At 35.9% G+C, this 16,886-nt stretch overlaps 1 protein-coding gene across 5 annotated transcripts; it reads right to left on the reverse strand.

The window, feature by feature from the left end:
• Positions 1 to 208: 208 nt before the first annotated feature.
• On the reverse strand, positions 209 to 12,514 carry LOC121971926. Of its 5 annotated transcripts, none has more exons than XM_042523450.1 (4): positions 12,167 to 12,514; positions 10,598 to 11,036; positions 1,575 to 1,609; positions 209 to 1,485 (listed from the first exon to the last, which is right to left on the reverse strand). In XM_042523450.1, the coding sequence occupies exons 2-4, from the start codon at positions 10,926 to 10,928 to the stop codon at positions 604 to 606; spliced, it is 1,248 nt and encodes a 415-aa protein (XP_042379384.1). In that variant the 5' UTR covers positions 10,929 to 11,036; positions 12,167 to 12,514; the 3' UTR covers positions 209 to 603. The 5 variants fall into 5 exon arrangements, with proteins under 5 accessions (XP_042379384.1, XP_042379381.1, XP_042379383.1 ...); XM_042523447.1 differs by having other exon boundaries at positions 10,598 to 11,075; XM_042523449.1 differs by having other exon boundaries at positions 12,140 to 12,514.
• Between the last annotated feature and the right edge of the window lie 4,372 nt (positions 12,515 to 16,886).

Here is a 16,886-nt window from a genome sequence, read left to right on the forward strand (position 1 = left end):
TGCAAGCAAACGCAAGCCAGGCAATTGATGAGTAGAGCAAGCATTTCCTGAAACTAAATAATTAACATTTCCTAAACTTACTCTTGTCAAGTTTCAAAAATTCATGTCATCTGTGCTTCTTGATTTACATGATAATTAATGAAAAATTTTCATAAAACCGGATCCATCATCTCTAAAATTAATCAAATATTAAAATTAAAACATTGGGGACCAGAAGACAAGTTCTATATCAAGATGAGCGTATATAGCATACAATTACTCAGCGTATGCTCCCCAAAGTCACTGGGAGTGCCAAATTTTAGACAGCAGATTTGCCAACAATTAAAATAAATTACTACCAGGTGCCCTAGAATCAAATATTTCACAGAAAGGGGGAAATTATTGAAGGGGCTTGATTCAGGGCTTCATTTTCTCCCAGCTTCACCTGTTTCTCTGCATATTGATCTAATAGGTGAACAGCAAACTAATTTTGTGATGCTTTTTTTTTCCATTCTATGTGGCATGGCAATGGGGGATCAGAATGATTTTGCCACAGCCTAATCTGCTTATGCAATAAGTTTCATCGATAATCCAGTTTCTAAAACTTACTGATGATTCGAATCTTCACTCGCGACGATATTTTTCCCAGAATCCTTTCTTCATCTTAGGTCCACCTCTGGATGTTGATTGTGATGGTTTAGCAAGGGAAAAATACTGCTTCAAGAAAGACCTTCTGTAAGATCTGCACTTCGAATTGGTTCCTATTTTGAGGTTTTTTCGAGCCCCCTTCCCATCATCAGACTGAGCGTCTCCAAGTGCATCAGTTTCTGCCATTTTACCCTTGCAAGATTTGATTATGTCCATGCCAGCCTTCTCGAATAGCCTTATTGCAGATTTTTCTCCATGCGTACAGACAGGGCAAGGTGGGTCATATCGGTTGGTTTCAATAGTAACTTTCTCCAAACATTCGGAATGATAAAGATGACCACAAACCAAAACAGCAACCACACAGTGCCCTGTTAATCGCTTTGAGCATGCTTTGCAAATTTTCTGATGAGGAGGTGTATCCGGAGGATTTGAGCAAGCTCGTTGGCTTCTACATGATGTAAGGTTGACACTGTCAGCTGACCATCTTTCCTTATTTGAAGAAGCCACAAGCTCAAAGAATGCCCGCGTGGACCAGGCATCAGAAGACCCACCATGGGAACCACCTATGGAGAAGTCATTGCTGCATGAAGAGAGCACAAACGATGGCCTTGCTCCAGCAGAGCTGTTCTCATCAACAGATTGAAGGGATGCTATTCTGCTGTCAGATATCTCCTGTGAGAGTTCATGGCCGGGTGATTGGAACAGCTTCCTTGTTAAAGTTGGATTAGACGGCAAAGAATCACTCAAAGAAGATGACAGATCTGCTCTAGATGCAGATGACAAAGGAATTAAGGCCACTGAATTTATTAACTTCGAATCTGAAGCAATGGCTAATTTCGATGATGTATGGCCCATTCTCTGAATTTAAATCAAAGGGAAACATGAGATTAATATAAACTGCCAAATAGGAAGAGGAGATTAACCAGAAACAACTTATTCAATCTCACCTTGGGGGATGAATTATTTGCAGTGAATGGAGTTTCTGTTTGATTAAAGAATACATTAAATTAAAGCCAAAAAAATTCTAATAAGAGAGGTAAAGGAAATGCAGTAAATGGTTAGTAAAGGCATCAGAGGATAATTTTATATATAACTTGAGTATCTCTTCATCTTTATCCTGAAATAGAAGATCATTTTAGAAGGACCAGAAAGTGTCTTCATCCTAAAGCTCATTAATTATTGGTCTGATTAATGATCTAGAAATTTAAAATAATTAAGAAATACACTAAATACTGACTATCAATATCACATACACTTGACATGTGAAATAACACGCCATGGAGATGACTAAAACTACATTACCAATCTTAATTTCTTAGTTTCCTCATGAGTCTACATCTAATTTAATGTACCTTCATATTAGCTTAGCAATTTACATGCATGGAAAATTTTGACTTATCTATAGCACCTTCCTCAAAACATTCTCCATGAACTTGACGCACCTTAACCACTTCAAATTATATGAATATTGTTAGCAATTAAAAAAAACCATACTAAATACCAGCAAACAAGAAAATCAAGTTACAAAAGAAGGAAAACTAAAGAACACAAAAATCAAACAAGATGGCATATTAACCTAGAAAAGAACATTACAATTTCCTTCCTAATGCAATTGATTCACGGTGACTGACATTACAGAGCAGATGGTTGATCCAGTCTGTTAAAAAAGAAAAAAGGTGAAAAAAAAATACAGTACAGTCAATTTATCCTTTGCTCGTACTATATTCCTGTCTTAAGTACTCTTGGACAAAAGCACACACCACCACCCCTGAGATTTTCATTGCAGAACATATAGTTGTTGGATTTTATTTCCTTTAGGTGGGCTAACATGTGACTTGTCACATACGAATTTATGCCATTAAGAAACCAAATCCGCTATGTAATCTAAGTTTATTGGGTTTTGATTATTGGATATAGACTTCACATGTGTAAAACCTTAAATGCATACTGCCATTATCTATGGGCTGATAATGAATGTGGATCCACTATATATGGGTATGGTCCTGATTGGATTAGGGATCGATAGTTGTCTGCATCCCCATAAACGTAGAGAGTTCGGCACCAGATCCCTAATTCCGAAGGAAGACTGATAAGTGTGAAGTATATATGGTTTTTATCATATTTTCGCACTACATTCGACTCACTTTTGCATATATAATTCATGGTAATTTGATTCTATGCTTCATTTTCATATTTTATTGTTCCTAGATACTGCTCTCGTTTATTTTGGATGACAGGAGGAAAGATTGGATCGATACAGGGAGCAAAATGCCGAAATCCAAAAGCCCAGTCCTGCCACGGGCGGCCGTGGCAAGCTTTGTTGTCCTGCCACGGGCGGCCTCTCTGCTGGCCTGCCACGGGCGATCGTGACCAACGCCACGGCCCGTGGCGAGCATCCAACCCTACGACTATAAAAGGCAGTGTGTTCATCAAAGTCGCCGAGGGGGGGACGAGAGGACTTCGACCCCTCCTTGGGAGAGAGTTTCCACTCTTGGAGAAACCCTAGAGCCATCACCTTCATCAACTCCGACGCTCCATCCACCTCCGATGCAAGAAACTACTCCGAAGACTTCTCCCTAAACATCTCTTAACTCTATTCTCTAATTTGATTGTATGAATGCTTTCGTTGTTGTCTTTGGATTGTCATACCTTTGTTATGGAGTAATTCTCATGATTCTAAGATGTAGGGAGTAGCCCTTTTGTTATATGAACATCTTTTCAGTTAATCTATATGTTTGCATATTTTTGTTTGAAAGAATGTGTGTTTATAATCCGGATCTACCGTATTAACACGATCTCAATGTCAAAAGCACGAGATTTATATCCCACAAGGGATTGGTGATGAACTGAAAGGAGAATCCGATCCTCCGACGCGTAGAAAACCGAGACGCAGAGAGTTGGATACGAAAGTGCAATCCGGTTTGCCGCGAGGAGCTCTAGGTCATCATAAAGCTTAATGGATCAAACCTAATTCACTGTAGACCATGATTAGGGTTGATACGTCGTTGTAGAAGCAAAAGTTCACATCAGATACCATAGAATAGTCTACCTACATAAATACTCATTGAGGATGAGAAACCAAATATAGATTAGATGTTTACATTCATTTGGGTAAAATCGAAATCCTAGAATTGCCCTTCACCACTGCCTTCTCTTAGTGATCTCACTGCCACTTGCCACTTTCTATGATTCTCTCTGCATCCCTCTCTCTCAAACCTCTCGTTCTTGCAATCTCAACTCAAGCTTTCCCACTTACTCTCGTGAACCAACCTTTGAACGTCTCTGCGAAATCAATTAGAAATTAATCAATTGTTCCTGTGGATCGATATATTTTATTACTTAACGATAGAATCGTATACTTGTGATTTCCCACATCAAAGACCACCCCCTTGCTCCTTTTTCTTCCACAGGATTTCGGAATCTAGAAGACAACAATGGCTCTTCTACTGCATTCAAGTTCCATTGTCGTTATTTAATTTTATATATTTATTTGTTATGTCATACTTTCGATGTTACTAGATCTTTGTGTTTTCTCGTTCTTTTGGTTTCTAAAATTCATGAGATTAGAAGAAAACTCTAATGGCTAACATGTGGTATCAGAGCTAAGTTGATTTCATCGTATGCTATGGCAATAAAGTTAGGGTTTTTCATTAATTTGGTTTTTTTATGCTAGATTAAGTTTTCCTAGTATAAATCAATATTTGATCTTCAAAAATCTTGAAAGGAAAAACATAGGATAGACTTAGTTTTTCCAAGTTTTCGTGTTTTTCACGAAGAACAACGGAAACCGTCGTCGATTTCGTGGAAAAACCATCTTTTGATCCATTTTAGGGCAAATAGCGATGGGGCCATAGTCTGACAATCGATTATGGCCAAGCCAAAATTTGCTAACAGAATTTGACAATCAATTAATAGCCTTGAAGTCGATAAAGAATTAATTTAAATCAATCAGCCAAATCGAATGAAGACACCAATTCACTAATCGATTGATGGACTTGAGGTCAATACAAAATCAATTTAAATCGATTAGCCGAATCAACTGCTTAAGGCAATCGATTGTTGGCTTTAGCAATCAATTGTCAATACTGAAGTCGAGAACAAAGGGCTCTGGGATCGATTAGTATTTACCAATCGATTGCGAATCAACAATCAATTGATTACTGTGTTCTGTAATCAACTAACGGGATCGATTGGGTGATACCAATCGATTGACATAAATCATCAATTAATTGATGGTCCTAAAATCGGATCCATGGTCAATCGATTAGTTGTTACCAATCAATTGTCATAAAGAATCAATTGACTGATCAACCTAAACTTGAGCTATTAAAGTCGATCAAGTGATTATCTGTTCGATTAAGGTTCCTAACGATTTCTTGAGTCTATCTACACACGTGTTAGTAAATTGAACTATTATGTCGGCCGAAAGGATGACACCTTAGATAGGTTTAGTGCATTTTGTGTAAATAGACATATATTTATGTTAAGAGTAATTGGCCAAAAGGAAAATTACTTTTATGCCACATATATGTTCAAGAGTAACTTATAGTTAAGGAACAAATTTTTTTATTTGTTTAGATCGTATGCATAAAATATGTCGATCTAAAGGCATATTGCATGGACGATTAAGATAAATATTGTTGGAATTGTAAGATTGAAAACAAAGTCTCACATTGAAAACACATAGAAAAGATCATGGACTTATAAGGCATTTTGAGTAAAGCCCAAAAATAAACCATGAGGGCTTAGGCCCAAGTGGTCAATATCATACCATTATGGAGATATCTAAATTCCTTCGGTCCTAACAATTGGTATCTTGATTAGGCGCCTTCAAGAGCATTGGAGGCGCCTCAGACCCAGTCTTCGTGACCGTTTGCAATCGGATAAAGCTTTATCCGATCAAACTGCTTGGAGGCGTCCTCAACCCCCTTGGAGGCGCCTTCAACACTCGGGATAAGATTTTCAAGAGCTATATAAAGGCCCCTGGAGCTAGGAAATTAATCAATCAACTTAGTATTCAATTCCTAGCAATTGTTTAGAGCTCTTAGTGTGTAAAAGGTTTCTCCGCCTTCAGAGAAGGAGACTTTTCTAGTGCGCTTTCCAACCGTCTTGGATTAACAACCTTCTTGATTGTAACCAAGTCAAAATCGCTGAGTCTTCTTTCTTTTCTGTTATTCTGCTTTATTTTATTTTCTTATTATTGTTGCTAATTTTTGAGTTGAAAGTTTGAGGAGGGTATTCTTATTTTGTAGGCAATTCACCCCTCCCCCCTTGCGGCTCCACTGCACCAACAAGTGGTATCAGAGTCAGAACGCCTCAAAAGGACTAACCGTCAACTGAAGCAATAAAACGATGGCCGAAGCTAACATCTATCCACCAGCATTTGAAGGGGAGTTTGCTTTCTGGAAGCAACGAATGAAGGTATATCTTAACACAGACGCTGATATTTTTTTAATAATGAAATTTGGTTATGAAGCACCAAAGATAACGAATGGAGAAGACATCGAACAATACCTCTGGACCAATAAGCAACGTGACGAGTTTATGGCAAATGCTTGGGCTGAATTTCACCTTCTAAGCGTACTACCAGATGAAGAGCTTGATAGGGTTGGCGACTACCAAAGTGCAAAAGAACTTTGGGAAAAATTCTTAAAGCTCCACGAAGAACCAAGAGAAGCCGACTCCTCGATGGATACTGAACCGTCAGAAGACTTCGAGATTGAGGAAACTGCCAGATCAACCCCAACAGCTGAATTTCATCCCGAGGACACAAAAAACTCATCCCAGATGAGCATCGATGAAGGGGGAGAGTCTTCGGAAGAAGACAACTCAACAAGGGGAGAATCAACGACCGACAAGGTAAGTCAGATATGGTCTCCACCTCCTGATCAATTGGTTAAGTCAATCAAAACGTTACTGCAAGATTTTTGTGAATTACAAAATATTTTGTCAAAAAAATTTTACAAATTAGAAACATCATCGAAAGATTTTTCCGAATTAGAAAATATAGTGTCAAAAGATTTTTGCAAATCAGAATAATCTTGTCAATTAGAAAAATTATTAACTAATAGTGAGTTAAAAGAAACAGCCTGTCAATTAAAGGATTTTGACAAACTAACAATAGAAAACATACTACAATTTTATGAATATTCAAATTTCCCTACTTTAGATTTGAGTAATTATGATAAACTAAAATGAAAATTTAAATATCATAGTTAGAGCATTTGATCTAAATTAAAACTTTAGACTTAGCGCTTTCAGCGAGAAAATTAAACATTAAAATTTCTTTATGAGACTTTGTCTAAGAAAGTGGTTGTTGCTCCAATAACCAAGAAAGCATAGTGCCTCGCCAGGACTTGGAAGCCAAAATATTGGAATAAAAATGTTTAATTAATTTTCTGATAAAGCATTAAAATTATACTTAAATAATACTCTAGAAAGTTTTTTAAAAAATATATATTTTTTTAAATTCTTCAAAAATATTTTTAAACTTAGAAAAATGTCTAAAATTTTATACTTTGAAATTTTTTAAAGACTTAGAAGCTTTTTCAAAATACTTAGAAATTTGTTTTGAACATATTTATACCCCGTTTTTGCTGTGATCAAAGGGGGAGAGATAGGAACCAGTTAGGGAGAGTTAAAAATTAAATTTTTTTTCTTAATGTTGTAAATTTTTTTATTGCAACCTTTCTGCTTAAAATGTTAGTTTAGTAATTTCTTTAAATTACTATATGTCTATTTTTGTTTCCCTAACTTGAACTTGGGTTGATGCACATCAAAAAGGGAGAAATTGTTGGACCCCGTGGGTGTTTTGATGTGATCAACCAAGTTAGGTTAGGTCCTGCTTATTATTTGATCCCTGTGTCTAAGTGTGCAGGAACTTAGGAGCGCAGGAAGTCGAGCGGAAGACGCAGCTAGCGAGAAGTACGGCACAGGAAGTGAGCCGATGGGCTCGGTGCGTCCGAAGGACGACAGAGCTACGGAAGAGTACACCGGTGGACGAGAAGAACATGCGCGACGTTCGAGGGACGAGAAGCCGGGTCGGAAGTCTGCTTGAGGAGAAGGCCGGAAATTAGGTTCGGATGAGCCCTATTTCGGTTGGTCGAAATCACCCAAGCGATTGGAGCTTCGGAAGAAGAGGAAAAAGAGAAACTGGAAAATATTTATACCATGCAGTTCGAGACGCCTCAAACTAGTCCGAGGTGCCTCCATCACCTTGAAGGCGCCTCAGACCAATTCGAGGCGCCTTCAAGTGCATTGGAGGCGCCTCAGACCCAGTCTTCGTGACCGTTTGCAATCGGATAGAGTTTTATCCGGTCAAACTACTTAGAGGCGCCCTCAACCCTCTTGGAGGCGCCTTCAACACTCGGGATAAGATTTCCAGGAGCTATATAAAGGCCCTGGAGCTAGAAAATTAATGAAACAACTTAGTATTCAATTCCTAGCAATAGTTTAGAGCTTTCAGTGTGTAAAAGACTTCTCTGCCTTCAGAGAAGGAGACTTTTCTAGTGCACTTTCCAACCGCCTTGGATTAACAACCTTCTTGGTTGTAACCAAGTCAAAATCGCTGAGTCTTCTTTCTTTTCTGTTATTCTGCTTTATTTTATTTTCTTATTATTGTTGCTAATTTTTGACTTGAAAGTTTGAGGAGGGTATTCTTATTTTGCAGGCAATTCACCCCGCTGCACCAACAAACCGTAGTTCGTTGAAGTCCAAGTACATCGACATCAAGTTTCTAGCGATTAAAGAAAGACTTCAGAGTAATGATAGAACACGATTCCATGTTGGCAAATTCGTTGAAGTCCAAGTACATCGACATCAAGTTTCTAGCGATTAAAGAAAGACTTCAGAGTAATGATAGAACACGATTCCATGTTGGCAAATTCACTCACTGATGGTTTGGTGCCTAAGATGTTTTATGTGCATGTTATAAATATGAAAGTTCTTATGAAAGTACTCATCTAGTAGGAGTGTATGTATTTTATTGCTCTATATTTATTTATAAAGACAAATATTTTGTTTTGAATATTATACGTACATAAAGCTCAAAACGATATTTTATATGTTTATTTGACACTCTGAAATAAAATATCATGATTTACTGGTTTCGTTTAGCATATAGTGTTTGTAAATGTGATATAGATTCCTTCTAGAATCATAAAGTTTGATATCATTTGTTATTGCAATTTAGCATGAAGTGTTTGCAAATATGATACATTAGGGCTAATTGAAAATTAATATGTATTGATCACATTTCTTATAATTTCCATACTACACATCCACATCTAAATCTATGTCATAATGACATTAGTATTGTGATTACTGTTAAGGTTTATTACCGTCATATATAGTTATTTAGTCTTATACCAATGAAATTAATAGACCAAATTGATTACAGGGTATTCTATACCCATAAAGTTTGACATTGTTATTGACATCAACTAAACTTTTTTCATATGTTGTACACAAATCACAAGTAGCCTAAGTGGAAGTTATCGAATTTTATTTCCTTTAGGTGGGCTCACATGCGACTTGTCACATACAGATTTATATCGTTAAGAAACCCAACCCGTTATGTGATCTAACTTAAGTTTATTGTGTTTTATTTATTGATTGTTGACTTCATATGTGTAAAACCCTAAACCCGCACCATCATTATCTTTGGCTGATAATGGATGCGAATCCACTATATATGGGTATGATCCCCATTGGAAAGGGGATCGATAGTTTTTTGCATTCCCCATTGACGTAGAGAGTTCAACGTCGTCGCCTTAATTCCGAAGGAAGACCACCCCCTTGCTCCTTTTTCTTCCATGGGATTTCGGGATCTAGAAAACGACGCTTTACAACAATGGCTCTTCCGCTGCATTCATGTTCCATTGTCGTTATTCAGTTTTCTATATTTATTTGTTATGTCATGCTTTTGATATTACTAAATCTTCGTGTTTTCTCTGTTCGAGTTCTTTTGATTTATAGAATTCATGAGGTTATGAGAAAACTCTAATGACTAACAATAGTCTCATAGAAATATTGCCAGGTGGTCAAGTACTATATAAAAGAGTAGATGTAACTAGATTTAATTTTAAAATTATGACCGTTGCAACTAAATTCTTAATTGTCTCCTTATTATATAAAGGAAATTCAACATTGAATGCTGAAGGACCATGGATGGACTAGGATATGAGATTTTCAGTAGAAAAACAAGAATTGCTTGTGATTAACCAGTAACCATTCTCTAAACAAACCAAGCAACAAGAATCTCTCATAGTCTGCCCTTGCTATTGGAAGATACATTACAAATGGTTAGAATAGAACAATTCAGAACCACGAAGGCAAAGAGAGACTAATACTACTCTTTAATTATAAGAAAGCAAAAGGACAGTACTAACATAGTACATTTAGCCAGAGCAATGAACTGGTTTTGAGAAGCAGATGAATCAAAAAAAAGACAAAAGTTAACTGGACAACTCTTAGCAAAAGTTATTAAATAATATGGTGTTGGATTAATGGAAATGACCATAAGACATTAGTTTGGCATCCCTTGTGACTTGGCAGACCAATCCAAATGATGCAATGGACTATTACCTCCTACTGTTTTCTTGGTTTGAAATACAGAGTAGAATCACATGTGGCACTAATAAGAAAATAGAGAAGCAAAATGATACAATGGGCTATTACCTTCCTACTGTTTTCCTGGCATGAAATACAGAATGGAATTGCATGTAGCGCTAATGAGAGAATAGAGTAGCAAACAACTCCAGATAACAGACATGGTTTCCAAGTTATGCAAGTGACATCTATAAATCTTTGGAAGTTAAGTGCTTGACCACCGAATAAAAATGGTAAATTTGATATATAAAAAAATGCAAGTAAATAAGAATTTTCTATAACAAATGAACAATATTATTGTTCTTTGGTGCCATGAAAACATGTAACTGACTCAAGAAATGAGATTTGTAGCATATTCTACCTTGAGCAACATCTCTTGACTTCCCAGCAGTTCCAATTCTGACTGGAGACTTAAGCCACTTTTGTAGTTGGAAAGCATTTGATGGACTGCCACTATCAGAAAAGATTTCAGTTTCATTTGGTGATTCACTCTTAATCTCAAGCATAGCATTCTCAATATCCTGTTGAGCAAATTGGGCAGCATTTTCCATTGCATCCTCTATGTGTGTTCGGTTATCCCACCGAAAGCTCCAAGTAGGCGAGTTTCTAGAACTCCTATATGTTGAAACTTCAAAACGAAGAGGACTAGGCAAGGGTTTGTCCTTTACAGCCACACAACAATTCGCCCCCATGTTGATTTTGTACTGACTTTCCCCTAATGTGTATAAGCTTACGAAGAAATTAATGTTGAGGCCTTTGAAAGATAGAAACACTACGTTTAGTTTCCTTCATGCAGGAGCCTGAAAAAATAATGTTGTCCATTGAATCTCCAAAAGTTCCTATCACAAGAGAATGGCGATGTCTTGAATTTTGCATCAGAAATCATGAATGTGAATTTACAAAACATATGAGATTGCAAAACAAGTGAAAACAGGCATTAAAACTCCAGAGGATATAAGGGCAAGAACGAGAGAAGAAAAAACTTCTGAGAATCATAGATGATCTAAATCAAAAGAGCACTGATTGATGCAACAAGAATGGTGTTTCTATAATCTCTTCTCTTCTAACAGAAAAATACAACTATGAGAAGAAGAAATAGAATTCCTAGTCCATCACGCATCTAAATGTAGAAATCATGGTTAAATTTTTTGATGACCACAAAGGTGTCAAACAGAACCCCTTTGTTCCCTCAGCATGTATTAAGAGAATAAACTCAATTACTGTTCACCAGAGATGAGAAGATGGAATCTGCTATGGAGAAAATTAAGGAGGCATTAAAGACCCACTAGACAAGGAGTGTTTGAATATTCAAATCATCAAGAAAGACGGTGAACATTACCATCAACTAAAGACTTCAGTGGTTGACAATTTGATCGCTGTCACCCTCAATATCCAAGTTATCAGAAACAAAAAATAATTACGTGCTCAGCAAATTTCCGGAAATAAAACATAAATAAAAGACAATAGAATCCACTGTGGACCAAACAAGTAATACTGAAATTCACTATAGGATATCGTGACAGAAGTTAAGATCAACAGTCAACATATTTTGAGTTATAATAAACAGCTAAAGGGAACTAAAAGCAGCTAAAAGAATATCAACAATCTTTGATAAAAGGAACCAGTATAATTATTTCCGAACCAAGTGGAATCTCTAGAGAACATGAAGGGGGAAAAAACCCACCAAAGTTTTATTTTGGTGGCTCCATTAGATCGTTTCATAGGGCAAAGTCTTCTCAAATTGAAGATAAGCTACTTCAAACCGACCCTAAGGAAATCATACTTTCCAATACCAGAAAGCTTCACTCAAATCAACCAACGTATAAGAAAGCCTATTAATTAAGTACCAACAGTCTCCTCGATGTGCAATTCTTCTTTGTTTGAAATATAAAAAAAAAATAACCTTTTTCAGTTGAATCAAGAGCGGCACCTTTAGAACCAAAGAAAACCCCGCTGATGAGAAAGAGAAAGTTCAAATCAGCCAAGCATCTCTCTGCGTGGATCGCGGTCAGAGGAAAGCCACAATAGCTACCGCCGGAAAAACCGGTTCAGGCGCTAAGATCGACCAAGCGAGCTCGGGGATTTCGCGTCGAACCCGTAAAATCTGGCGCGCTCTACAGCTCGCTGACTCGCGGATAACCCGTACAAAATTTAATCAACGAGCCTTTCCTCTCTCTGGCCAGAAACCCCCTAACAAATTAGGGTTCTTGGCACATCAGTTCTCGAGCTGCTAGTGGCGCATCTCATTGTTTCTTCCATTCCTGGGTTTGAGAGGGAGAAGGGCATGGGTGCGTTCCTTGGGTGCAAATATATGAAGATATTTTAAATATCCGTACTCACACGTAGAAGACTTTCGCCCACTTGTTTACCCGCTGACAAGTGACGGAGAATTATACTTTTCCCTGGGCAATTTATTTATTTATTTTTTCCTTTATTTACTAATTTTATATATAACCGGTAGCTATCAGCATAAATCAAAAAGCGTCTATAAACATAATATTCTTATATTAACCGTTTATTAAAAAAAAATGCATATCATAATTCATCGAAATTAATTATCAAACTTGAGACGGCCCGACAACTTATCGCCATTTAAGACAATATTTAAAATTGGCATTTAATCAAACTTATTGCAATAGTTATAATCATGTTAAAAGTGATTTTTTTAATGATATTTTATTGTATTTTAATATTATTAATTAATTTTTATATTTTAATATATTATCTCGTTATTTGAAAAGATTAATTCTAAAGATAAAGATTTAGTAACATAAAATTTTTTTATCGGTATGGAAAATACATAAATAAATCATTTTTATGGTTTAGAAAGTATTCCCTTTACATATATAATAGTGGGGATTAATGATTTCCATCTATTTTATAAGTGGAGATTATTCATTCTCATTGATATATATAAAAAGAGTATCCTCTTTATAAAAAAAATGATCCAGAAGATCTCCTCTTCAATATTACAAGTAATTTAAATACTGATGACATATAATTTATCCAGCAAAAATAAGACCCTTATTATATGTCAACTCCTCCTATCAAATAAAAAAAATACAAAAATCTAATTAACCTCATTGATTAGTGCTAGGATGACTAATCTAATCATTAGGGATTGTAATAGAGAGGGTTAAAATCTAACCTCGTAACAAATTTGTTCCGATGGGATTGGTTTAGACCTGTCTAAATGGGTTTCAAAATGGATCCATGGTGGGTTCCGGGTTTAACCCGATCGACCCCGTATAATATTTTTTATTAATTATTAATTAAATAAAAATTGATAATTAATTTTTAATTGAATAGATTTTTTATGATAATATTTTTTACAAAATATTATTAATATAAATATTTAAAACAAATTTAATGTTTAATTAATTTAAAACAATATTTTATATTAAAAAAAATAAAATATGATGGGTCTAACGAGTCTAATTCTGATCCACCCCGTCGGGCTCATAGGGCAGGGCGGGGTAAGTCCAAAAGGAGGTGAGGCGGGTCCTGGGTTTGGCCAAATTTATCTCAATCATGACCTGTTGCCATCCCTACTGGCCCCATAAAATTTTCATATATGCTACTAGGGGTAAATCGAGAAGCGCGAACAGTGGACGATCTAGCATCCACTCGTCCTTTTGACATATGATGCTTTGGCTAAAATTTGAGTAACAATCATGACAAGTGTCATAGGGTATACATCTCCTTTTACAATGAGTGGTGAATCTTTTATTGGCTATTCAAATGCTTTCGAACATTTCAATTTATACCCAATCATCTCGGGTCCACACCTCCATGGAGATGTTTGTTTAAGATAGCAAAGTATAAGTGGTCATGACCAAGATAACTTGAATATCTCAAGTCGAAGGAAACTTACACTCGAATAATAATAAGAGTTTCATTGACATATCTATATATAGAGAGAACCATATGAAGTCTTATAACATGTCACTCCAATGAACTAGTTACCATAACTAACATCTATGTTTAACTCTCGATATTTCAATATCTTCAGCTAGTGAGGAATAACTGTAGTTAGATCAAGGAGTATAATCCGTGCTAGTATCACAGAATCGATAATGTTCGAACTCATCAATTCATCAAGTATGAACTATTTCAATACATTCATAATTGCACATGTAGAGATGCTCATAAGTTGTGATCTAATCACAAGTTCTCTTATGTTATGAATCATATTACAGATATTCAATAAATAAATTTAAGATCCAATCAAACACATATAGACTATACACTCAAATAGTGAATTTTTATTTATCTAATAAATAGGTATAAACTATAAGATAATTATCTCAAACATAACAACGGTAAATACTATAACTACGATAACAACTACAAAATTATATAATTGTTATAACTATGATAATAAACATGTAGCTGTTATCAAAATTATAGGGGTCATAATTTTATAATCGTTACAATATGGATTAATATAACTATCTGATCAATTTAGAATTGAATGTGTAGTATGAAAAATAATGTAAAATAATATTATTTTACCGTGTCTGTGTGATGGTTTTTGATAAAATAAAAATCAAAAAGAGACCTTCATAATTTTTTAAAAAACTTTTTCTTTTTATTTTTATTTTTATTTTTATTTTTATCCATTTTATATGAGATTTAATTGTAACTTGGAAGGGAGCTTTGTGAGTCCTATTCCACTCACTGTCGCGTCCCTTTCGGCGAGAGCAGAGCAGCTCGAGCCGCGTGTTGGCATTCTGGTGACCGCTCTTAGCTCAAACAGTGACAGCGCACGCGGTAGGTGTTCGCCAGATTGCCCCTGTGACCGGAAAGCCACCGCCAATAGGTGTTCGACGGATTGTCTCAACCAGCAATAACTCTTTAATCAGCAGGTGCCGCTGCCTCCAAGTCTCCCTGTTCAATTCTAAATCCCGCCAATCGTTTCGATTCTATCTATTAATTGCGCCAGTGCTTTTCTTTCCGCATCCACGTTTGATTTGCTCGATCGGCTGTTGAGCCGTCTGCTCCCTGTGGTCGACAAATCAGAGAGCGCGTTCGATACTTTTAGCTCGGTGGAGGAGGTAAAGAACACAAAGTCGGTAGGCCAGTGCTGTCGCAGCAAGCAGTAAGCGAGCCATAAAATCTTAAACTTTCAGTTGATTATTAAGCTCTGCCACGGAAAAAGCCTACGTCAAAGTTGCACGTAGCAGATGTATTTGACAATTCTAAAATGGCAATCATACCGGGGAGCAACTAAATGAAGCTTTAGATTTGGTATGGGTTGCTGTCTTCGCTAAATGAGTTGAAGGTCAAGAATTAAATTGGAAGCTGCAGCAGATGAGGATTTCTAATTTGTTTGTTCTGGGCATTAAAAGTTTGGTGAGGAGGCAACCAACTAGTCGAGTGTCCGAGGACACCTGCCCATTTGATCGAGACCAATGCTCCATTAATTGCCCTTTTTTGCAGGCAAGCAATGCTAGTGGTTGATCTAACTCCAAACTAAAGAAGCCGTGTTAGTATCCCAACACTCGCTGATCATTATCCGTCTATCCCCTTTAATAATTCAGGCTTTTGATTGTGAAACTGATGCTGATCATGCACCGTAGTGAAGCATTGTTTATCTGAATTTTATCCTTTTAGATGATGTGTGTTGTTTGGTAATTCTGCATCACTGGTCAAAGTCTCTCTCTCTGCTTTTACTCTTTATTTTTGGGGATTGAACGCTGTAGGCTATTAGCCTGGTTTTGCAAAAGCCGCCATGAAAGATGATGATGAAAAACTCTACCACACTTTAGCGTGCTTTTCGTTTAGTCATACTTTAGGATACTCAAAGTTGGATTTTTCCTTGACTTTTGTTTCATTTCTACGACTTCCGTAAATCTGCTCTGTTTAACCTAAAAACTTTGTACTCGCTCAACAATTGTCTTGAATGAAGTACGTAATTAGTCAAACTCGGAGAAAATTAGCAGCATGATTTTAGGTTTTTGTTGGCGTTTCTCTCGTAAGGCTTTGCCAATATAACGCCGGCTCTAGTTGGGTTTAGTGTTTGATTTGATCAATATATATAAATTAAATGAATGAATAATGATTTTATGTATTTATCTTTCTCTATATTCATGAACACCCTAAGGATGATTTATGTGGCAATTCCATATTTTTAAATAACATATTAAACTAAATAAACATGTATGAATATATTTGTATTTAACTCGTTAATATTCATAATAAAAGTTTTGAGTTGTCCGTGAATAATATTTGTGAACAATATTTATAGACAAAATTTTTTTAATCATATTCATCAATAAAAAAACTTATTAAATAAATAAACAAGTTTATATTATAGCTCAACAATCAATTAAGTTTAAAAAATTAAAAATTTTAATCAATTAAATTTGAGTGAGAGAACCAAGCTCAACTCAAATTGAACCAAACTTAAATTTGGAAAAAAGAAATCAAATTAAGTTTAAACAACAATTTTAACAACTTAAATCATTTCAAGCTCAACTCAATCTATTTTGTGCAATGTAGATATTAAAGGGTATTATAATAATCGCTTGTTAAAAACATTAGAAAAAGGGTGTTATAACATCCTTTGTTAAAACACATTCAAAGTCTTGAAGGCGTTCGTGTGAATATGAGGTGGGTCAACCCATGTCTATATTTTTTTTAGTTTT

The sequence above is a fragment of the Zingiber officinale genome, chromosome 4A (genome assembly GCF_018446385.1).
Source record: "Zingiber officinale cultivar Zhangliang chromosome 4A, Zo_v1.1, whole genome shotgun sequence".
Classification (NCBI taxonomy): Eukaryota; Viridiplantae; Streptophyta; class Magnoliopsida; order Zingiberales; family Zingiberaceae; genus Zingiber; species Zingiber officinale.